The 24,867-nt window shown below is 40.9% G+C and overlaps 2 protein-coding genes across 2 annotated transcripts; both read right to left on the bottom strand.

Moving 5' to 3' along the window:
• Window positions 1-307: 307 nt before the first annotated feature.
• On the bottom strand, window positions 308-18,503 carry magl (MAX dimerization protein MGA-like). The gene is made up of 22 exons (XM_047574413.1): window positions 17,524-18,503; window positions 14,715-15,904; window positions 13,270-13,732; window positions 13,005-13,101; window positions 12,780-12,893; window positions 12,554-12,676; window positions 10,740-10,853; window positions 10,164-10,563; window positions 9,379-9,586; window positions 8,858-9,095; window positions 8,576-8,742; window positions 8,026-8,239; window positions 7,663-7,892; window positions 7,168-7,398; window positions 6,807-7,026; window positions 5,532-6,115; window positions 5,266-5,363; window positions 5,103-5,148; window positions 4,845-5,000; window positions 3,165-3,276; window positions 2,265-2,846; window positions 308-2,171 (listed from the first exon to the last, which is right to left on the bottom strand). Exons 2-22 carry the CDS (start codon window positions 15,866-15,868, stop codon window positions 1,345-1,347), a joined length of 6,378 nt encoding a protein of 2,125 aa, XP_047430369.1. The 5' UTR covers window positions 15,869-15,904; window positions 17,524-18,503; the 3' UTR covers window positions 308-1,344.
• Window positions 18,504-21,085: 2,582 nt separating this feature from the next.
• LOC124999466 (gonadotropin-releasing hormone receptor) lies at window positions 21,086-22,012 on the bottom strand. The gene has a single exon (XM_047574382.1). It carries the CDS (start codon window positions 22,010-22,012, stop codon window positions 21,086-21,088), a length of 927 nt encoding a protein of 308 aa, XP_047430338.1.
• Window positions 22,013-24,867: the final 2,855 nt, after the last annotated feature.

The raw sequence follows: 24,867 nt of genomic DNA, 5'->3' as shown, positions 1-24,867 counted from the left end.
TTAGAGTTACATCAAGTCACTCTGGCGTGTGCTGCAAAGATGATGTAACTGAAACGGATTTTATTGATGTCTAACGTTTAGAGTGAGTTATTATATTCCATCAACACAAAAGACTTAGCAACTAACTGACCTTATCGCTGGTTCACAGCTTCTTGTCAATTTCCCAGCATCTATGACACGTCCACCTTGAGGGAAAAATGACAGATGCCATAATAACCACTTCATCACTTCATAATCACTTCACTGCCAGTGATTATAATGTTATGGCTGATTGGTGTGCACAAAAAACAAACAAGCATTTTGGAAATTCAGTTTCAAAACAGGTGCGTTTATTAACATTTACACAAAAACAGTCACATTGTGTGTCAAAACTAAAACATTTTAATTTCAGAGCAACTGTTGTGTCATTCTAAACGTAAGTGTAATTTATATATAAGCTTTCATACATTCGACTCCAGTAATAAGACAACCAGTGTTTCAAGAATCACAGAGATTATTTTCATAGTTACAATAAATGGCTAATATTTATATTGATTGCTTGTGACACACAAAGTTTATAGGCATATTGCTATTGTTCAACTAACATCTCCAAACGCAGATCAATAATATCCACCTAGAGCAAGTATATGACATCATTGGAGGTTTCTAACAAAAATATAAAGTGCAACTACAGATTATCTTCACTGTTAGTAACAAAATACAAAGACTTCCAAATGATAGTATACACAAATCTAACTCTCAGTAAAAATGAGATATGTTAATACTTATGAGTTAATGCTCCAAAACGCAGGATCTGAGCAGTTCTCTCTTGCATAAGACGGATCAGTGATCAATGAATTTAACTAAAACATCATTTGAAATCTCAGTATCTTGTTTGTTACAAGCAAAAAAAAAAAAAATCCATGAAGGAAATTAATTTTTAGAAATCATCGATATCAAAAGTGATAATGGGATTTACCACCAATTTCAATCACACGTTCAACAGGTCACTTAATGCTATTTTGTGTTCTCTATAGCAGAAAATAACCCATCTCCATGATGAAATCAGTCCGCTGAGTTTTGTGCTAGCATATTCAGAAAAGAGCAGCATTAAGTACTTTACTGCCTCCTGGGTCCTTTGGCTTTTCAGACAGGCACGTTTGGTGAAGCTTTCAATGACCTGCGTGACTTTGAGTTTCCACCACTAAGCAGAGAGCAGAGCAGAGGAGTTCCTCCAAGTAGACTTAGAGGAGAACGCTAGAACGGATGCTGCTGCCTCATAGAGGTATGAGGTTTCAGTGTCAGACTAACTGAGCTCAAATGACTGTGTGCACTAGCTTCTATAGCCACGGGAAGAAATGGGGACTATTCGTATTCAACGTCAGGTTCCAGTTCCTTTTCGACGTCTATCCACGACCGTTTCTTTGCACTGGGGAAGTCCTTTCCTAAAGCACCACGCGTTAATGGCCGGGATGAGCTGAAAGTGGTTGATGCATCAGGGCTTTTAAAACCACTTGAACGTCGTTTTACAGGGCTGTCCTCGCTGGATATTGATGTGCTTTTTGCTGCTCGTGTAACCGGGATTCTCTGAAGCCGTACCGAGTTTTTCCTACATCCTCTCTGAGGTTTGTCTTGCGCGGGGCTATCTGCTACTTTGCTGGTGTCAGCCGCTTTTCTCTTCGCCCTGATTTTTCCTCCTCGTCTCTCTTCAACAAGCGCAGATACTTCACTTTTCTCAGTTTTTCTGGCCTCTTCTTCTACAGTCGGCTTTTCATTTTTGCTAACAGAAGGAACAGGGTTTTTTCGAGGCCTGCCCATTTGACGGCGGGCAACAGGGGGACTGGGGTCGGGCTTGGGATCAGGCTCGGGCTCGACAACGGCAGGAGTCTGCACACTGTTACAAGTCAAAGGGGAAGGGGGCAGACTGGTGTTCAGACTCACCGCTGAAACCTGCTCTTGGCTTTTCTCCTTAGTTTTCAGATCCACCAAAGGCACCGAGATTGATTTGTTTATTAAGGCAAGCTTAGCCAGGCTTTCTGCACCTGAACATGCAGATTTGTCCTCTAAAGGCTTGTAAGATGCAGGGAAGATTTTCTCTTGGTTTTTCAGTGGGTCAACGGAAGGGCTGGCCTCATCATCCTCTCCCTTCTCCTTTGGTTTCATGACCATGAGTCTGTAGAAACCTTGACCAACTGTGGAAAAATAAATAAAAAAAACACATACACATTTTACAATAATGCACTGACTTATCTGAATGGAAAATGAATTTGAATGTGTCAACTTACTTGGTTTCAGAGATGAGGGAAGTATGATTCTGCCAGTCTTGGATCGAACAATAGGAATAGTTAAGGGGATTGGAGGTCGAGCTTCAGGGTTGTTACAGTTGGTGGATGGGGAAGCTCCATCCTGAGCTCCAGTGGCCACATCCCCACGTGCTGCTTCCTTAAGGCCTTCTAACTTTGATGGACGCTGACTGACATGGAGGGACACCACTTGTTGAACTGTTGAGGAGGAGGGAGCTGCCTCAGAAGATGCTGCTTGAGGCTGAGAATGTGGCGCGGGTACGGGTGTGTTTACACGGGACTGGGCCGCAGTCTTTTGTAGCCTCGCCTGAAGCAGGGATAGAAAGCTGTGTACATTGTTTTTGGATAGAGTCACGGGTGGCTTAGCCTGAACTGGAGTCAGACTGTTAGACTGTGGCTGGGGTGGAGGCTGGGGCTTAGGCTCGGGAGCAATAGCTTGCAGAAGAGCAGCTTTTGACTGTAGTAGCTGAGAAAAGACAGGCCTCCATTTCATCGTCTTCTCTCTCCTTTTGTCTCTGTCGCAGATCTCCTTCAGCTTGAGTGTAATCAGCTCCTCTGACTTCCCTTAAAAGGTGACAATTCAAGTCTTAGTAAAGGTGGCGACAAACAACATATATTCACGATCAGGTGAAATGTCAGTATCACTGTTTGCTTTTAAATGTTTAAGTATCCAACATTTGGTTTGGATGCATGTTACTCCTGACAATTTAAAACATGTCAGTCCAAGTGGAGACAGGCAGCAGGTCTGATGGCAGTTAAATCTAATATTGAAATGAATGCTTTAGTGTTGATTGAAAAATGTTAACTCGTTCTCTAAAACAGGTTTAAACAGTGAATAAATCAACACGCAATGAGGGTAAGTATAACATAAACTGTACATACCAGACAAACGGGAAAGCTTCTGCACATAGGTAGACTGCATCTTTGTCAGCATCTTCTTCCTCTCCTCTAGACTTTTAGATTTCTTCACCAGCAAATGGATTTCTTTTATTGCCTAAAAGTACAACAGAACAAAACAGACAGGTTGATGACTGTGACACTTTTTTTTTAAATTTCTTTTACAGATCATATACATATATGAGACCTGAGGTGGTCTAGAGAAATATTTTACACAAATAAAAGCTGAACTAATGTGGTTGTATGAAATCCTTACTCTAACAAAGTTCACATGACTCATGTCAGTGTCATTTTCTCTTGAGGACTCTTGTTATAAGGGGGGTCCTTCATGAACACAAACGTTTGAGTTTGATGAGCTCACACCACATCTTAATAACTTAAGTTAACACACTTATTTGAAGTGTGTGGAACTCTCTGGCAAATGCAAGTTTGTGTATTTATATGAGCTGATAAGGATTTAACAACTTCTGAATAACAATCTGATGACAGCTGTGAGACTATTCTTTATTGCCAGGCCTATTAACCATATAAGATCAAACCACATCGTCCTGGTGATGTCTCATGTCCAATATTTGAGTATTAAACTGATGACAAAGTTTAAATTTGACTGATTCTTATACTGTTATTGTATTTAATTCAATTAAGAGATAAGAACAATTAGAAACCATGTGTATCTCTACTTTAACAAAGTTTAAGCACTCTGTTTGCAAGTACACATGTACCCATCATTCGGGGCAGTAGAATATTGTGCGAACAGCTGTTTTATTTCAAAACAACTGATCCCTATCTACTGCTGTTTCACAACAATAAACTGTGCAGTTTTTTGTGTGATGACATCAGTGGACCAGAGGGCTGCTACAGAACCTGTCGGCGTGTATAATGATCAGTTAGGCCCCCGTCTCACTGGATGTTAGTTTGTTATTTATTTATTTCTGCCCCAGGTGTTATTTTAAAGACAAGCACAAGGCTCACAACTCAAACCCTAGAAGCAATCATCACTGCTGAACAGGTTGCATTAAAATCTCTGATGATGATGAAGATAAATTCAGACCCTGGTCATTACTGATGAAATACAGTGACTTAACGCCACGTGGCTACTTTATACATCAACATGAACACATGGCTAATTAACCACATGTCAGTACAGTTGTTATGACTCAATTAAACAAAGCCTATATACATTCAATTATTTAATTTGTTGATCTATTATTGTGTACTTTTGGTTTAATTACTTACAGAATCAAGGAGAGAGGACATCAGGAGGCTGGAATGATAATTAAACAACACTAATGGTGCATTTGCCTCCTCTGGTGGTCCATCAATCATAATGGTGGTTGTGTGCTTTCTGCTTAGGTGCTAGCTCAGGGTACAATCCACATTTTACTTTTGTAATCATTGGAAGTTTTCCTGTACTTTAAATCAGGGTGTGAAACTGTAACGCAGACCTCTGCTTTTGCATAGGACATGTGAGTAAGGGGTCACAAAGACCACCACCAAATGCAATCAGGTGGAGGTGAACAGGGCCTGATTCCTGATACATGTAAGGATTTAATAATGAGATCCAGACGCTGTAATTATGATACATATATATCGTGTTTCTTGTAAGTTTGCACTAGTTTTCTTGGGGGTCTTGGGGCCCATGTCTGAGTAGGAAGTGTGACTGACCAATGAAAGGAGGTGGGATCTTGGGGTTCTGGAGTCGCACTGAAGAATAGTCTGGAGCCTGTCGAAGAGAAGTTTCTGTTCACTGCGTCTCTGCCTTTCTAGTGCAGTGTGGTTCTTGCGCCTCTTGTTGTTTTTCAAATCATCCTGTTCGTCTTTCTGGAATTGAGAGACAGTGGAGATGATACATGAATACAGATGCAACACTCAAAACATACGGTACACACTGCCTTGACACAAAGCAAGGTAAAGGGGTCGTACCAGGACACTGGTCTCCCTAAATGATCCAAGATTACCACCGGATTCTCTAAAGACAGAACAGAATGACAAAACCTTGAGGGTCATACATGAACCATGACACTTCTTATTCAATAGCAGAAAATATCCATATGTCCACACGTAGGCTTTCTTTCACATGAATTACCGTGATGTCCGTAATGCCTTGTGAATAGCTTCCTTCACTTTAGTAATGGTTATTCCTTGGTTTACTTCTTCTACAGTCTCAATGTCCACTGGATCATCCTGAAGAATACAACATTGACAAAATGTTCAACAATCGCAGGTACAGTTACACAGATTTTTCATAACATAATTTAATTGTCAAAGTTTTTAAGAACTTTGTCAATTTACAAAAATTAGTTTAAACCCATACTAAAACAACTGTTATAAAAGGCAAAACATAATCCTTACATCTGAGTCATCATCAGAACTGTAGTCTGACGAGTCGAAGCCCAAGTCATCTGAAGCAGTGTCGAAGTTCTCATGTGATTGCATCTTCTCCACACAAATCAACTCACGGGAGGAACCAGGCTCTACTGACTTGCTCTTAAGTTTGTTAAGGGCGTCCAAACCAAACCACTGAGCTGCTAACTGACTAAAGCTGACCAGACCCTCTTTTTGTTTGTTCGTGGTGTTCGGAGGTTCGGACTGTTGTGCAGCTCCATCAGCTCCAGGCTTTGGGAGTTGAATGAGGGTGAAGCCCCCGGGCAGGGTAACACCAGGTTGCTTCTGGTCTCTATCTCCCTGATTGGACGGAGGGCAGATCCTGAATGAATAAGTTCCACTGTGACCCAAAAAGCTGGGGCTCTTCAGTGACGGCGAGACAGTGAGAGAGACAGGCGAGTTTGTGGAGCTGGTCTGGAAAGAGCTTGATGAGCTGAGATGGTTTAAGAACAATGACTGGAGTGGACTGGAGTTGATGGTGGAGGAATTTTGTGAATGATGTGGCAAACTGATGGATCGCTTTCTCCAACGTTCTGGCTGGAAAAATTGACCTGAAGAAGGAAAATATTTCAATATAATTGCTCATTTATTAGATCTTAATAAAATTAAAAGAAATCCTGAGTTATAGGAAACAGTATTTCTAATGTTGTAATTAAGGACAATTGGCAGTGTTTAACTTGTTGCTTTCTACTTACTTTTTGTGAGTGCAACTATAATAACAACAATTAATCCTTTATTGGCTCCACACGCGGATATTCTTTCTCTGCATTTGACCCGAGTGTGTACGCTCAGAGCAGTGGACTGCCACTTTTGTAACACTCAGGGAGCAAAGTGGGGGTTAGGTGCTTGCTCAAGGCACCTCAGTTATGGACACGGGGATGAGGTGCCCCATAGACCCTTCGGTTACAAATCTGCTTTTCTGTCTTTACTGACAGACCACTACTAGAATACTAGAATGACTAGAATTACAACGCCGTAGTTGTGCGACTGTCTAGATAGTGATATATGCAGCGATACATTAAAACATGACACTTGAGTTTAAAGTTGAAAAACATGTTTTTTTTTAATTGGAGAATTGGTGAAATTCCCAAGGCAGTACTGAGATCGATTGATTTGCGCTCTAGGTGTATATATATATTTATTAATATTGTAGGTGGTGAATATTTCTCCCTTCTTTGGGAGACTATCAATATAAAACTACTGTACTTTTTGGGTGGTGCAGGAACACAGAGACGATCTTACCTGGTTGCTGTGTTGGTGGTTTCATAGCTGTAAAATTTGAAGATAATACAGTTCCTGGAATTTTTATCTGGGGAGCCCTGGAAGGGTTGTTTTTGATTGTAGATTTTTTGATATCAACTTTTAGTCGGCCTGTAACATAGGCTGCGAGGCGGTTGGCTGGATGCAGAGATCCCATGTTTCCAACCAGCAGTCGGGCTTGATTGTAAGATTTTCCATTTACCTGTAAAGAAAGAAACGTGTCAGTCTAATTTACAAAGTATATGCTTTTAGCAGAGTAGTTTTTAAAAAATAATGACATTTGTATTTAAATCTCAGTCAGCTTTTGCGGTACTAAATCAAATGGCTCTTCAGAAGACCTCACCTGTATAAGTCCAGCTGCTTGGCAGCCAACAGGTTTTGTCCTGGCTTCTAGTTTGCCAGCAGGTATCAATCCACTCAGGAAGGGTGTTACTCCAAGCTTCATCTCTGGTTCATCATCCTCCTCTGCATCAGAGTACCCATCAAAGGTTTTATTGCCGTGCTCATCATCCTCACAGTCATCAAGCTCATCCTCATCACAATCACTGGCTTTTGATGGCTTAGTAATGAGTACCTGGAAAAGGGAAGAATACAGCAGGGGATTTTGTCAAAGAGGCAACTGGAAAGAAACACACGACATTTCATCAAAATGATCAACAAGCAGAATAAAACAGTCCATTCTTTAAAAGTGTTTTCTTGTAAAATGTGTACATTTATAATAATGACAAAATTTCGTACAGGAATATATCCTGCCTTGCCTTCTAAATATTGAAACTGGTCAAGATAAATAACTACATTAAAGGTCAATTTAACAGCCACTGTTTGTTCAGAGACCTACCCTGTAAGTGACAATGGAGCCACTGGGTTTCTGCATAAAGATCTTGTCCACTGGGTTGATGCAGTATGGTCCCATGTAGAAACGGCGTGATAGCCTATTGTCATTCATGCGCTGACATAAAGCTTTCAGGATCATTGTGCGGTCCTTCATCCACTGACACTCGGACTGGATCTGTACTTGCTTCCTTGCTTGTGCTTCAATAGATGTGTTTTCCTGAGATGTCATATTTGCTGAAGAATACACATATGAGAAAATAAGGATCAAGCAACAAATACATTTAGAATTTAATTAAAAAAAAAAAATGGTGGCTGGTAAAACATTTACAATGCAGTCCATGTGCCACTGTACCATGTTATTACCTACCTGGTTTCTTAACAGTCAGTGTGGTGCTGTAGGTGTTTTTCACCAGGTTAGAGGTCGTCCGCGGTGTTGTTGTGGTTCTTGGTGCAGCAGAAGCGAGTTTCTTAAGCTCTATTGTGACTTCAGGAGGAGGCTTGCTATTGAACCCTCTTACACGAGCACAAGTCATCATGCTCTCAAAATATTTGTACACAGGATCCTTATCCTCTTCGCGTATCTGCAATTACATTTGTTAAATAGTTAGAATTAAAATAGGAACCATAAATAAATAAAATATTAATTGTTACACTTGCTAAACTGACTCTAAGGGTGTAAAAATTAAATTAAAGTATAAAGCATAATGGGCAAATAAAAATAATATTAATTATAATATGTATTTCAAAACAAACTGAATTTGCACTATTTCTTTAAGTTTTGGAATGTCTATTGAACAGAGAAATACATCTGAAGACCAATCCACTGAGAAAATACCAGGCACAATAATCAATGATAAAAGTGGTAAAACCACCAATCTACATAAATCAAATACAAATTACACAGCAATTTATTTTACCGTTTGTACACCATAGCGTTTTTGGGCCTTTGGTGAGACCACACAGGGACGAGCGCTTTTGGGAGCAAAAAGCGGCTCTGAATCCACATCATGAATGTTGGGCTCCCACAGTTTATTAGCATGAGAGCCTGGGCGAGGCTGGACCACATTCTCCATACTAGTCATAACTGGGGAGAGATACATGCATCTCATTAACACTTGAGAGGAAAAAAATGTACATATATATTTTTTTTAATCTTTTATGTTTGAGAGTGATTCTGTAATTATTAGTGTGGATCTTACAGTAAACAGGATGGGTCTGCTGGTCACACTCCTCGATGCTCGGTTGCTTGGTGATCTTGCGTTTGAAGCAGGCACAGCCAAACATACATTCGGGCCGCCTACAGTGGAGGGGCCCTCTGCTCAGCTGTTGTAAACTGGAACACACACAACCCAGTCTGCAGAACTCTTGGCCACATTCAGATCCAGCCGTTGTAATATTTGGGGCCGGTGCTACTTTCAAGACCTGACGGGCCAGCGTCTAATTAACAGGAAAGGAGACAATGACCGTCAAAAAAAAAAACATGTCTTTTCCCCATCTAACACATGTCTGGTTGTGTCTCTGTTATTTATCTCATAGCAGAGGCATTGCTTGGGACCAAGGAAAGCCAAGATAAACCTGATCAAATCAGAAATGCAGTAGAACTATAAAAAATGAGGGTTGTTTTAATAATATGATTTAAATCGGTGCTGAAAACTAAAAAAAAAATGCTGTCAGCAGTAATTCAGCTAAACAGAGTACACTTATATATGATGCCGCATACCTCTTTTGTCAGCATAACAGACAGAGCCACTGACAGCCTGTTGGGAGTGAGGTGCGTTCTGGTCAGACCCTGGCTCAGGGCTTCTGACTCCATCCTCAACATGCGAAGTTGGAGTTTGGTGAGGACTGAGGGTTTGAGAGTCGTCCCATGGCTGTGACCAAAGCTTCCTGCTGGTCTCTGACTGACTCCTGGCTGGCTTGTACATGATCTGAAGAAACAAGAAAAGAAAGGCAGATGGTGTTTAAATGTAGGGCAGAGGAACCAGGATCCTGAAATGTTATAGTCACTAACAGGACTGCTTCTCTTCATTCACTGTAGCTTGTTCAGACACTCACTCTCATTCTTTTGCTTGATGAGCCAGCGAGTTTTGATTGTTGTGTTTACAGACACCCAACAAATGATGCCAGATAAAATAAACACCATAAATTACATTGTTTGTGACAGATTCATGTAATAAATAACTGTAACTTTGCTCAGTTGAGCAATCAATCAGCTTCAAAGTCAACTGGCAAATCATTTTGACCAATCATCTGAAACAAATATGGCCTCTATACTAAAAATGTTTTTTAAACATTTGTTTTGAAACATTTGAGAAAAGAAAGACAGAAATGTCACCTCAAGACATAATTTTATTTATTTTTCACAATTATACCAAACAATGAATGGCTTCGTCCTCGAATGTTAGATTCACCGACGGCTGCCATCCAATAAAATACATAACCTTTAAAAAAAAAAAAACTAGAAAATGTTTTGTAAAAGATGGAAAGTCATAAACACATCCTTACCTCTGCGAAACATCACCAGAGTAACTAGAGTGAGAAGTAGCATCTGGTCGTGTATGCAAGGATGCAGACTGGTGTCTGGATGGAGCTTCTGACTGACCGGGAGTTGCAGCGCTGGCTAGTGGAGGAGGCGGTGACGTCAGGGCAGAGTAGAGAAGGGGTTTGTGGGACAGGGGGCACGGCCTGTTGACCCCCACAGGAAATTTTGAAGCAGCGGTTCGATGCTTGAGCACACTGTCCAGTGTTTTTACGTAACTGGAACTTTTAGCCGGCAACTGATAGGCCACCGAATCCTCTGGACACGTGGAGAAGGCGGCAGCGCGCTCGCTGATTTGTTGAGCCTCATTTTCCAAGTACTCATCCAACATGTTGCTGCAGAAGGCAGATAGGTTCTTTTGTAATCCTTTTGGAGAAAAAGAATAAAGAGATTTTAATTCATCAGGAAAGAAAAATGAATCAGTTACTGGTACATTTGTCTGGTCTCAGCTGAGTTAATCTTGTGGTAATTGGAATGACTATATTAATCCCACTGCATGTTACAAGGGATGCTGCAGCTACAACGAGACGAGCAAACTTTACCGTCACAGTTAGAAGGAGATGTTTCTTTGCTTCTTATGAACTTGTTTTTCCATCCCTTTATTTTTGTCATATCACTTGTCTTTCCTGTTCGGGAGATGAAGGGTAGTCCCTCATCTGTGGAGAAAACATACGGCGTTAGCCGTCAGTTAAAGGGCACAGCACACTTGTATTCAGTGTTTTACAATATTGCTCAAAATGATACCAAAACCAATAGAATTTCAATGAATTTATATATATTTCCTAAACATATTTTGTTGAAGAGGAAACTAGATTCTTTTGAGGATACACTATGTTTTCCACTGGGAAACAAGATCTGGACCACTGTTACTTGCTGGTTGAAAATGTGTCACTTGCCAACTTGCCAATAATAACAATGGATAGAAGATGAAAGAATTGAGATCATTACTGTGAGTACCAGTTGTGCTTTACAGATGCAGAACTTTGATCAGCACTATTTCATCTTATATGATGAATAAAGGTGTTTCTGTCCCAGACATGCTGGTCTGTTCAGTGGTTTGACTGAGCGCGTTAATGCGAAATAACAGGACAATTTCAGAACAATTTCAAGACCGTAAAAGAGCCTGTTCAGCTTTACCTCAATTTTTCAAGGCTTTAATGTGGCGAGACTGACAAGCTACACAAGGCTCGCAGGAAGAAGAAAATTATTATTCTGTCTATTGTAATTTATCCTTCCAAATACGACAGACTACCTTGTAAACCTGCCATCTAAATTTAGCGAGGTGGGTAATTCCACAGAGAAAGAGCATATAAAAAAATACCCAAGTTCAATAACACAACTTCATTACTGAAATGCAGGATATAATTACAAACAGCCCTTATTACTTCTCCCTTATGTATCTATGGAGGTTAATTAGTGCCGTTATCAGTATCTTAAGAAACTACACAGGTTTCACAGACTTTGTCTCATCTGCCCTTAGGTGAAAATATAACAAAACTTTTAACTATTGATTAAATCCACTGTTAGTTTTACTGTATATGGCGTCTGTTTGCCCGAGTGGGTCAAGTCTGAATACACCAAGGGCACAAACAGCCGACAGACACTGAGACAAAAAAACAAATCAAACTGACATTATATCTAATCCCTAATCTCTGTATTTGTTTAATTTTGGATCTTGACAAGACTGACATAACCAATCATTTCTAACAGACAACATATTAAACTGACATACAGCATCTTCAAACTGTAAATATTAAAGCAATAATTAATACAATAAAAATGTCCATTAAAAAAAGAACAACATATTTATAATTAAATTCCTTAACAAAGTGAGTAGTGCAATTTCACCTCAATTCTCCCTTTATTTAAATAAATAAATAAATAAATATGGGAATTGTGTTTAGTGTTTGAATCCAGTGTGAGCCCCAGACAGTGGCTTACGGACTGATCAGCACAGTGCAGGCAGAGCAAGAAGGCGGATTAAAACTCAAACACAGTGCCTAGTACGAGTTAACGCATACTTGTTTAGTACTACCAGCCTGCTCACCTTTCAAGGATAATGTCGGTGGCATGACAGAGCTGGACAACACCTGGTGCTCTGTCAAAACATTTGGGTGGAGCAGGAGCTCAATAATCTTTGCTCAAGGAGCGCAAATATGTCGACATAAATAGACTTCTGAGTAACTGTTTGGCTCACGGGCTTCACCGAACAGAGGACTAAGGAGGAGGAATACAAGTGTCGTACATGTTGCATAATACTGAGATTGACACATTTAATGTCCAAAGAGATCCAATTAAGTTCCTTGAGACAAGAACATAAAACATTCAGAAACTGTCAAAGATCAGTCCAACTCACCAGGTACAGACAGAGCTGTGGTTTTGCTTTGGTCAAGCTTAGGAGGAGGTAGTGGCAGACAAACCCCCAGATACTTCAGGTCTATGGACTTACTGAGGTCCAGCGAGATCAACTTCAAGCCCACTAGTAAATGGAGAAAAAGAAAAGAGTCCAATTGAGAACAATATTGTACTTGGTACAATCTGCTCAGTCACTGTGAAATGTGTGTGTGGTTGTGTGAACTGACCCGCCTGCAGCACAGGATGGATGACTTGTCTGTGTTTGAGAACTCTGAGGTCATTCAGCAGGACAGCCTCCAAGCGAGCGATCTTCTCCTCAACAGAGTCTGGATTCACCTCCACTGAAACACCAGAGAAATGCATGTTTCCTGCTCCTTTCTTTCATTTACTCTGAAAAGAACTGCACATTTTTCGGCTGCACAGCCATTTTTAAAGATCTTTACGTTGCTTACCTGGTTGCTTTGACTGGATTGGCGTTGTTGCTGAAACCGGAGATGCTGCTGATGAGGTAGTGACTGGCTTGTCCCTGACATGAACCTCAAGAGCTTCCTGTCACATAAAAGAACATCAGAGCTTAAAGACTTAACCAGAACATGAGCAGCTGCAGTAGAACTGCAACTTATAACACTTTACATTGGCTGGACTGCTGACAGAAATTGCTTTGAAGACACACTGATGTGAGGGGAGTATTGTTTGCAGTGATTTGTAATATTTCACCTTTGAGGTAAATGACACAAACAGCAGGCCTTCTACATCATCCAGCTCTGGTTGCATAGCGACAGTCAATGATGGGCTGTGGACTACTGCGGGGGAGGTGTCCACAGCCTTCCAGTCTTTTCCCCGGGAATTTGCCCAACGTCTGTTCACCCTCTTCCTCTTCTTGTGAGGCGACAATCCTGGGGTAGACTTTGCGGAAGCCGGGCTCATGGACTTTCTTTTTGGCGTCTGTACTTTTGAGCCTTGCTGCGCATCAGGGGTGACACTGATGAGGTCGCTCTCTTCCTTGGGTTCAATAAGTGGACGTGTTTGGACGAGCACAAGCTCACCAAGTGCATGTTTGCCTCTTATACAGGGGACGTATGAGTCGTCTTTACTAGCAGGGTTGGACATTATGGGCTTCAGCACCAATCTGGTTTCTTGCACATTTGACAGAGAGGCAGGGACAATGTGATTCTTTGCGCTGTAAGACACATAAAAAGGAATGTTGCTGACAACCATCATACAAAAAGTGAAAATAACTGAATGATTAATTAACTGATTCGATTCAGCTGAATATCGAGTCATTTAGAGATATCACTGTTTTAAGGCAATTTTGCTTAGTTGAAATTTTATGAATAAATATTGCTTTTGTACACCTCTTCTCTGACAGTGTGGCAAGTGGCAATAGTACTTTAAAGGAGTTATTGCAAAATTTCCCACATCCATGCATAAAAAAATACATAAAAAATGAATTGAAGCCAGGATAGACTGAAGCATGGAGCAAATTCAGAACGGCTGGAAAATCTTGAAGACTGGCTAATATAAGGCTAACAAAATAGCAAATGTGGATATGACCCCACAAACTTTCCGAATCAAGCTGTTGCTTTATTAGAGGATTAGACGAGAGATCATTCATGGGATGTTTTCATCAATCTGCACATGCCACATCTGTACAACGGCCGTTCCTATTAAAATAGTGGTACATGTACACATCAGATCGGAAAAGATCATCTCGCATGTAAACAGCTGACCTGAAACCTTCAATCAGAATGATTTCAGTCAGAATGAGAAAAAAGTCTCCATGTAAACCCAGCTACAGTTTACCCCACACTGCATGTATCAAGGCAAAAACCCTGGCAATTATTATGTTGCTATATTGTGTTGACATAATCTAAAGTTTTGCTAAACAATTTAATGGCAAATTAAGTAAATGTCTCAACTAAGAGAACTACTGTCCAGTAGGAGTGTATAATGTGTAACTTGTTAAAAGATGCTCCCTTCATTAAAGTCTGTCTAAGTCTACGTCTAAGTGTTTGTTTTTTTTAATTATTATTATTAACTGAAATTCAACATTTTCAACATGAAAAATAATACTCATATGACAAAAAGGCTGCCAGCAGTCCACATCAACAAGAGTAAATATCAATAGAAGTGAGCAAATCAAACATTAAACCAAAACTTACCTTGGCTCCATCACAACCTCCTTGTTTCCCCCAGGTTCAGGTTTTAAAACTTGCGGCTCGGTGTCCGTCGTCACCGCAGGTTTAGCCGCTGTAGCAATTCTGTTTAGACGTGGATTGTTTCCATCTTCCCTAAAACCCTTTGCGAACGGGTTGTGATTGATTTTCAGTTGGGTGATCTGAAAATTCTGATATGTCGTCACAGCCATGAATTCAGTTTGTGGAAAGGTAAAGGTTATGCTCTCTGGTCCCATAACGACGGGCTTGTCAGATGTGGGTACGACCCCATCTGGAACGGGTATCACGTGTAGCCTAGGAATGTAACGATGCATGGAGTGTAAAATTATATGACCGTCCTGGTCTTGGGAGTTATTGGTCAGTTTGAGTTTGTAGAAAGACACCAGGCTACTCATCCACTCTGAGCCTTTACAGGGTGAGTAATGGTGAGAAAATGCTCGGATAAGGCCTTGGGCTTGGTGTTCTGCCGGTCCATTGACCTCCCATTTGGACGTGCTCCAGCGGTACCTGTACTGACCTGATGGAACTATGGACAGGACCAGACTGTACAGCCGTTCGGGATCTAGGCCAGACAGGCGATATCGGCAGTATGGGAACATTCGACGCCCTGGTTTAGTGAGAATCATCTCCGTTCCACAGCTGTAGAACTGCTTCCACACGCTGTTATTCTCCAAAGTGACCGTGACGCCTTTGAAGGTCAGCAGAGCAGGAAAGTTATTTTCCGAGTTTGGACCTCCAAAGGTGGTAGATGACAACATGGGCGGCGATTCCATCGTGTTAACAAGGGTCGTCCCTGTGCATGTAAGGGAGTCTGATGCAGATGCTATATGTGAGGTAGCTGGGCTTGTTTCAATAGTCCCTTCTAAGGTAGACGTTGACGTTACAGCAGGCTTGGCTGGGCTAGCTTCAGCAGGTGAAGAGAGAGCGGCACTACAATCATTGCTGGCCATGGACGCAGCTTTACTCTCAGTCACTGTCTCACCAGTGAAATCGGGTCTTGTCGTGGTTGGAAATTGTGACGTTAAAGAAGGGATGGAGACGGGAGGGGTTGAGGATGGGACATTGAGCAAGGTCCCCTCCTCACCCTCCGCCGCCCGGTTGTCCTCCATGGATGCGAGTTTAGAATCTGACGTTGACATCACCAACGGCTCTGATCATGGCATTGCATTCAAAACCTACACAAAAAAAAATAATAAGGTTTTAAGCGATACAGCTCACTTTATAGCCACTACACGCACTACACAGACACAGTCTAAACAGAAGAATTCATTCAGATAGAATCAGAAGACAGAAAATAAAACGTGAGACAAAAACAATACAGGCAGTGCTGACAAAGGATTGCAATTAAAGCTTATTCAAGCAGAACACTGATGGGAAGGAAATAAGAGCCAAAAGATGCAGAGAGAAATGTAAATAGAGCGCACACAGCAATCGCTACAACCAAAAATGGGCAGCATGACGCCAAAGTGACATATAACTAGCACAACTCAGTTGTTTATAGCTGCTGTTTTAATTGTGAACATGGAGTTTTTAATTTGACTGAATCATTTCCAAATAGTTCTCCATTTAGATAAATATTTACACCCAGAACGTGTGATTGCAGCAACGACGTTCCACAAAGCTACTATGTGCTAGCTAATTTACAGCATGTGTGGTGTTGCTACATTCTGCGTTAGGTGTAAAAATTACAGTTCCACAATATACCAAGCTGCAAATAAACCCTCAATTTAAAGTGGAACCACTATGAGATCAAATGAAGAAGTGAACTAACCACAGTCAACACAAAGCATTGATTTTATGCGATAAAAAAAATTAAAAGGACGTTCAACTACTGGTTTCTCCCGTTGCTGGCTGTTTCTTAAGCCATAGAGCACCTGGAGCAAATTTCAAAGATATCTGATCTGCTTAAAGAACAGAAGAGCTTGTTGTGTCAAACACAATAATAATCAACCTATTGAAGAGAAATTTAGGGACAGGCTGTACCCTGCTGAAAAATAAATTAGCCACTAATGGGAAAATTATTATTTATTTACAATCTTGGGCTAATGCCCTTTTACCATGTGGAGATATATATACATTCAAATCTGACCTTAAGGATGAGATCACGTTAAATTTGAGGTGATGCTCTTTAAGTAGTTACGTTACATAAAACCTTGCCATTCTCCTTGGTTAACATCATTAAAAAAACACAATTATATAGACACATAAGGCGAATAAAAAGCGACATTTAAACATCTTGACGTCTGGGCATATTTAAGTTAAGCTTAATAATTTCTCTTTGCAGCCCGACAAAGTGGACTTTGCCTTCATGAGGCTGTGAGACCTCTCTGGTCCGTCTGACCAATAGGCTGTCCGATGTCACCCAGAAGAAGACATGGCTGAAACAAGGGCCTGCTTTTAACGGACGCTGACATTGTCCCTGCCTCGGTCATGCAAATAAAATTGTCTTCACGCGCACGCGACGACATGCTTTTAAACGTAACCTGCTCTGCTCTTGTGCTCCCTCCTACCACACCGGTTTATCGCATTCACACCAGCTCACAGATGCTGCAGTCTAAAGGTGTTAATAAGCCGAGCGAGAGCATCAAACGGGTTATTACCGGCACGTTAACGCAAACTACCAACTGTTAAGAGCCGTGACTATTTCCCTGTAAAATAATAAAAAAAAGCCGTGTTAGGAATTTAAGTTGTTAGACAGCGGGTCTTCCTCACACACCGCGGGGAGGAAGGCCGTCCGCTCCAGGCTCCACCGCTCACCAACTTGGAAAAGTTGCAGGTTTCACTAAAGCCTCACCTTTCGACGCTCGGTTCGACGCCTCGTGGCCAACGGAAGCGACGTGACAAGAACGTCCGCGGCGAAACTCCAACTGTTGCACGCCACCGTCGTCGTCGTCGTCGCTGGAAGGGCCTCGCCGAATCCCTCGAACATAAACACAAACTGGCAAATGGAGGCCGAGAGCCACGCCACTGTGCTCGCATCGACCGACCCGAGAGTGCATGCAGTGGAGCCAAAGCGCATGCACAATAACACCCCCCCTTCAATGGCGCGTGATTCCCGGGCCGCCAGCGCGAGCGAAGCGGGAGTCCACCATCCCGGAGATTTTTTTTTTTCCTCCTCTCTCGCTTGTTCCCACCTCCAGCTCAGTCCGCGCGCCGGTGAGGACAACTCTCTGCAAGTTTTGCGCGAAACCCCCCTTTTCGGACGTGTAATTCCTGAGCCGAGAGCAAAGGCGTGAGACTTTCTCTTTCTTCCTGTTTATTTCCTTCACTTCTTCTACCTTTTCGATCACGTTTCCATTCTCACCCTCTGTGAGCCACAGACACACACTCTCCTCTCTGTCCCTCTCTCACCCTCCACACACATACACCCACACACACACACACACACATACACACACACACATCCGCGCTCTCGGGTCGTGACGTAACACGTTCGCCATGGCGGTAGAGCTCCAGTGGCCAATGCGCAAGCTCACTCTGTAAGACTTTACCGGTCAGTTGTTTCATCATTGTGCCAGTGGCCCCCTCGAAAAAATACCAATGAACACCAACCATTAAAAGTTGAGTGGGAACAATTACTGCAATTTCTTTGTGATACCACCCGGCTACAACGCATGGACGTGTATCTGTACCACCCAAACACATGGGCTAATCTTATTTACAAAAGAAGACGCAAAACAAGGCCGATTGGCTTTGTTTCCGTGACAAGATGGCGGCGCGACGTTACAGTAAATAAAAACAAATATGTAAGCAAATATATATATTAGCCTGTTTTATATACAGTCTGTAATATTAGCCCAAATAAAACTGTAACACCTCTTCACATTTTCTAACACGCACACACGACGCATCTTTTGGCTAACTGCAACCCAGTCTTGCATTGAAGATTTGGTTAATTCAAAACAGAATTTCATTTTAAGAATGAAGAGAGAATGCTTGCTTTGTGTGTTTGTTTGTTTGTTGTTGTTTTTTTTTTTGTTTTTTTTTTTTTTTTTTACCATGTGCTACCCAGCCGACACCTTCTAGTTTCTTTGGTCGTTGCGGTTGGGAAATATCCTACATGTCCTGCTAATATGTTTCACATCTGGGCAATGTGTCTCCCATAAACTGATTATCTGTGTCAGTTACAACATACGGCAAAAAATAGCCTCCTGCTGTAAATAAATTACCAAAAGTGAAGGCTACTGTTGGATTTGCCTTACATACATTAATATCTACATGTAAGTGTGTGAAGAATAACAAATGTAGCAGAAAAGCACAATTCTGAATGTAGGGGAGAAGGATGGGCTTAAAGCCAATGATTTTTGTTGTTTGTATAAATAAATGAATAAATAAATAAAATATATGAAAAATATATATAAATATATTATATATATATATATATTTAAAAGAAATACACTCGATGAATACGTATCACAGCTGTTTGCCTGCTACATATTGTTGTGGATGGTTTAAATTCTCTTTTTCTAAGATGTGCCTTTTAAGCAACAGCAGAATAATAAACAACCCAAATTACCCTCAAATGTTCAGTTTCAACGCAGACGTGCACTTCGACCTATACAAATTATTTAAAATAAAATAAAAAGAAGAAGAAGAAATAATACGAGAAGTAGTGTGCGGTTAGGCAAACAGGGCGGGGCTAACTAGGACTAGGAAGTGGGAAAACATCCCACACGAGCTTACCGTCCTTTGTGTTCCACGTGGAAATCTCGTGGTGATGTGCAAGCAGACAAGTTCCTGCTGAGGAGCACTACGCTGATGGCAGTTTCGAGGGATGGACTTTGAACGGATTTTTCATATAGCTGCACGTTTAATATTAAAATGACGCACAGTCAGACAGACGCAAGCGACACAAGTGCCAGCTTCCCGCAGTCCCAGGCAGTTTCTCCAGTAAACTGAAAAAAACGCGTTCGATGTGCAGGTTAAAAATGTCTTAACTAATGATTGTGTGTATGAAATGTAATATCCGAAGTTTGAATGGAGAAGATATGTAGTCTATTTGAAATAACGTATTTTCCACATTAGTCAAAATAGAAATAAAAAAAAAACGTTTTTATTCATTCATTCATTTATTTAATTTTATTTTTACACTTCCCTCTTTAAGCTTAATGCTTATTGCTTATCTCCAAAAGTATCAAGTGTTATGCACAGAAACTAATTCATGCTGTACCAACAGCTATTGAATCGTCACATCACTATAATGCTAAATCTGCAGTGGCAGCACAGACAGTGAGTAGTGTATATACTTTGTATGGCCTTTGTGAGTTCTGTCACATCTGTCAAACACAGTTTGAAGAGACACAATATTTAGTCTATTATGGTCGTTTTAAAACCACTGCTAATATGGTGCTTGCTTTTTAACTGAGACTCCCGTCTATAGTCTAACAGTGATCCATATCTTGTCACTAGAGGTACGAATTAAGATGTCAAACAGAGATGAATAATAACTTACGTTACAGCCAAATTCTCCTCAGTTTATTACAGACCCCTCACATTTAGTGTTCTATATGTTGTTTAAAGTAATTTGACAATACATACATTTGCTGTAAAGTATATAAAACTGCCACAAGACAAAGGCAGATTAATCGAATATTAGCAGCAATATTCATGTCATATCACACAAATATACATAAGGCCAACTACAATGGACATCGTGACTATATATGTGACCTACTGTATGTGTAACAACTTTTTTTAACAACTTTTTTTTTCAGTAGAAGCCAGTGAGATTAGTTTCGGTTATAGACCCCAACTATGGCTAAACATGATTTGGTTTTGTCAGTTTGTTAAAAATAGGAGTTCCAACCTTAACGTATATATATATATAGCTTCATAGAAATTTGAATGCTGAAGGAAGGACAATCATGGTTTGGACTGAAAAGTGTTTTTCTCTTGGAGATGCATATAACCAAAAATAAATTCACTCTGAAAAATTAATTTACATTTCAATTCTACATATGACAGCAGCGTTTATAAGCTGAGTGAAGAAACTATTCTGTTCCTCACAGCTGCGTTTGGCTATAGAATGTTTGGTGAAGTAAAATTTTTAATTTAGGCATGAGTAAAGGTTTAAAATTAAACATCGTGCAACACAGTGCTGCAGTCTGTTTACCGATGAAAGATGATTACCGGAAGAGATAGATAAGGGATTACTTGCAAGTGAAATTTGAAAATATCACTGTCTTTTCCCTTGGAGTTGAGAATAACAATATGGCTGTCAGTTTCTAACATTAATTATGAAAAGTATTTTCATTTGACCCACAGCTACAAAGGCAATTTGTTTCTACGTAATTACATTTCATCACTAAAAATTAGTGCTCAGTTTCAACATGTGTGGCCCGAAGAAAAGCTTTAAATCACTTCTTCAGAAAGTTCTTGAGAGAGAACAGGTTATTTCCTACCCCGTACACGTATGGACTGATGGATGTGTAGGAAGTTGAGATGAAGAACTCAATTTCAGCCCAAAAAGGAACGTCAGTTTGGCTTAAAGTCAGTTGGAGGATCAGGTAGAAAGTCCAGTCCACCTGGAACAGCCCCATGGCTGCCAGTACAGCTACTGTGCTTCGCTGGAACCTTGTGTCCTTACTTGTCTTGCCGATCTGCCTCGAGCCGCTCACACTATCTATTGGTATCACCTTCTTCCTCTGGCTCAGCAGCACCGTGAGGATGAGGCAGCCGGTGACTGTGACAATGATCAAGGGCACCAGGTGGCACACCAGCATGAACACGTATTTATATAAGCGGTTGAGTATTGGACAATTATTTTTATTACACTGAAAGAAGTCTGGAGGGCAGCCGCTACTGATTCTTGTGACGTTTCCCGCAGAGCCTTGAAGGTTCATGACAAAAATGGGGAGACTGAATAGACTGGAGAGCGCCACACAAACCCCACTCATCATGCAGGCTGATCCGAGGTTGTCCAGGTAAATTGGGAGGTTAGCCCTTTTGCTGACATCGCTCAACTTCTGGTAGCGGAAGATGCTGATGAGGACAGTGAAGAGGATGCTGGTAATTTCCCCAAACACAGTCAAGAACTTCAGTACACGACAGGACCATGTGCCGATAGGAACGGAGGAAGTCTGAAGGATGATAGTTTCATAAATGTTTATAATGATAATTTCCTCCAAGTTAGCTGAAGCCAGTCCCAGAAGAAACAACTCAAACGATTTAACTCTGGATAACTTGATGCGAAGGATGGAAATGATGAGAAATACGTTACCCACAAGTCCTAAACATGAAACAAAGACTCTCAAGGCCAGGAAGTCCTCAGAAAAAGCAGCCATTATTAAAAGTCAGCTGGATCACACGGAAATAGGAATGTGACTTTCCAGAGCGGAGCAAAAGTTGTAATGTCTTTCGTCGCTCACTACCTCGCGGCGCCACTGATCAGATAAGCCTTGTTATCAAGTTCTCAAAGAACCTCGATTGGTGACTGGCTGTGCTCATTATAGAGAAAGGAAAAACAAGAAGGTTGGGAGTCATTAAAGTTTTACCTCTGAGCTTTTCAAAGCTTCATCTTGAGACCCACACAGGGTCTGGGATGAAGCAGGGACATGTTTTTCCACTGGTTAGCACCAGTTATCACAACAGCTCATTTAGATCCTTTGACATTATGTTCTCCACTTCATATCCGTCATGTTGCGGTCGACTGGCCCATTAGTGTTTGAGAAGTTAACTTTCAAAATAATTTTATACACACGCTGAATTGGGAATTGGAAATATGTAAAATGTTCCTGATAGGCTATTAAGAAATTTAATGTACACACTTAGAAGGAAAGACTGATCAGTGCAAGAGTTATAAATGAATATAAATGGTTCAACTCCGATCATCAGATGCCTATTATTCTAAATACACACATATTGTATGTGTGTTAACTGAATCCCCACAGAGGCTGCACTTGGAGCTCTATATACTGGTGACTACTTCCTGTTTTTGAGTAAAAGAATCGTCATGTTTTGAGAGAAGAACTGCACATCCTTGCAATTTTGGGTGCTGAGGTTTAGATAAAAACTCAACTTTGCTTTAATTTATGGGTTAACCTCTCTCTCTTAAGAAGTGCGCTTAAGTCGTACCAAGAAAAAAAATGGCCAAAAATGTCAAGGTGGACCAAAAGAGGAACAGCTGTAATAGGACAGGGGGTTCTGGACTCTTCTGTTGTCACAGGACCGGTTCATGTTCCGACTTGTCTCTTCTCGTCGTCAGAGCTCTGTCTAGTTAGCAGTCATCCTCTTTAACCAAGCCCTGCATCCTGATTCAGCTTAATTGTGAATCCCACAGTGTGCATGTAATTAAGGATAAGCCCTACACTGGCAGTAAATGGGTAAACTAAGTGTTGCGTAATGAGCCTGGACAGCTTAACAAGTTGTAGTCTTTTATAACCACCACGGAATTATCGATCAGAGGCTTGCTCACATGGCATCCGCTGCTTTTCAGTGTTTCATCCTGTGTGACAACGTTAAAAAAATGCATCATGAAATGTACTAGTATTCAAAGAGGGTTTTTTTTTTTTTTTATCGCAACTTCAACCCAATGCAAAATAATTGTTGTTTCAGTCTAACACTTACTGTATATCAGGGATTCCCCACAAATCATAGTCCATTGTCTTTTTTTTTAATTTGGTATACACGCCCCACCTACAACTCCCTTCTTTGGTTTGGGACCACAGAATTATTAAGGTGTTAGCGTGCGAAAAAGTCTACAGTCACACCAGCTGCTTCATAAAGCCCTACATATAGACAGAACAATTCTGTTTGCACTGCAACACCTAGGCATGCACTGCAACATTCTCACAATGACAATAAAAATACAGAAATGATTAGCAGAACATTTTCTGTGTTTCACATCTCCGTTTAGCAAATGTTAGCATGCTAATTTCCCTTTAAAACCACTCGCAGCGTTATCGAAGCCAGTGCTTTTCTAACTTAGCAAAATGTCTGCTATAAAAGCGGCTTACGCTGCGTGTGAGTCTGTCTATTCAAGGTAGAATCCGGAACTCGGGCTTGACCTACTAAATACTGAAGTTGCGCGTGACCTTCATAATTTGAAATCAAATCTGTGAAATGTGACGCATAGGACCAGATTTAAGCTGTGGTGCCTCAGCCACAAAAAAAAAAAATGTCATTAAAATGTTAATATGCAGGAGCGCTCAAAATGCATCACTTGCCAATCAATTTAAGCTACAGTAGAGGAAGAAATTTCTCAGTGGAGGAATTACATTTAATTACCAGTTAATGGAAATAAAAGATGTGTTTGACACTTGTGATGAACTCTTAGCAATTAAAAAAAAAAATCACTTATCAGTGGAGTTAATTAAGCGTGTGAAAGAGAGTTATGGAAAAGGCAGACAAACACTAAAATGCCTAATATGGGAACTCCACACAGGGGAATGTGAGAGGGAAATCATCCTGTCTTCAGATTTTTTTTCCCTGCACACTTTTGTCTACTGTATGCACAGCATATAACTCCAAGTGCCATTTAAAAGTGATTCTCACATTAAAGCCTGGTAGAAAAGCGCTATATGCCATCTTTCACCACATTACTACAGTCAGGAGAGACATTCTTTCTAATGAACAGTATATATTTTATTTAACAATGTGCACAATAGGGGACTGTTAGAGTGTTTGGCGATTAGACCCAAATGTGACGTCAGTACTTTTGAGGGAGAGGGCCAGGCCATGCTTTGTATAGTCCTTGGGTCAAAGCACCGGTGGTGGCGACGGAAAAGATGGAACCAGGAGTGATGAGCTTCAGATGGGCCTTGGATGTGAAGACAGGAGCTAAACTGTGTGGAGGAGGGTCACAGCAGTGTAACTAACACGATAGCAGAGGAGAACATACAGTATGTAAAGTCTGACAGCAACGATGTGATTGGCTGATCAAGGTCACGGCAAAACCCACAGTCAGCTGGTCACAGAATGAGGAAGAGAAAGAGTGTCTTGAATGAGTTAGGATAACATAAAAAGGAAAATGAAATTAAAAGTTAATTTCACAAGGGGGTTCACAGGCATGTGATTATTATTCGATTACTATCAGTGGCCAAACAAACATAGCTAGATTAAACTAATAATAATACAATAATGATGCGTTGGTTTTATATAGCGCTTTTCCATTAGATGCTCAAAGTGCTTAGGAGGCCTC

The sequence above is a fragment of the Mugil cephalus genome, chromosome 21, assembly GCF_022458985.1.
Source record: "Mugil cephalus isolate CIBA_MC_2020 chromosome 21, CIBA_Mcephalus_1.1, whole genome shotgun sequence".
Lineage (NCBI taxonomy): Eukaryota > Metazoa > Chordata > Actinopteri > Mugiliformes > Mugilidae > Mugil > Mugil cephalus.
Note: the sequence above shows the minus strand (reverse complement) of the source record. Positions and strands in the feature narration are given on the sequence as shown.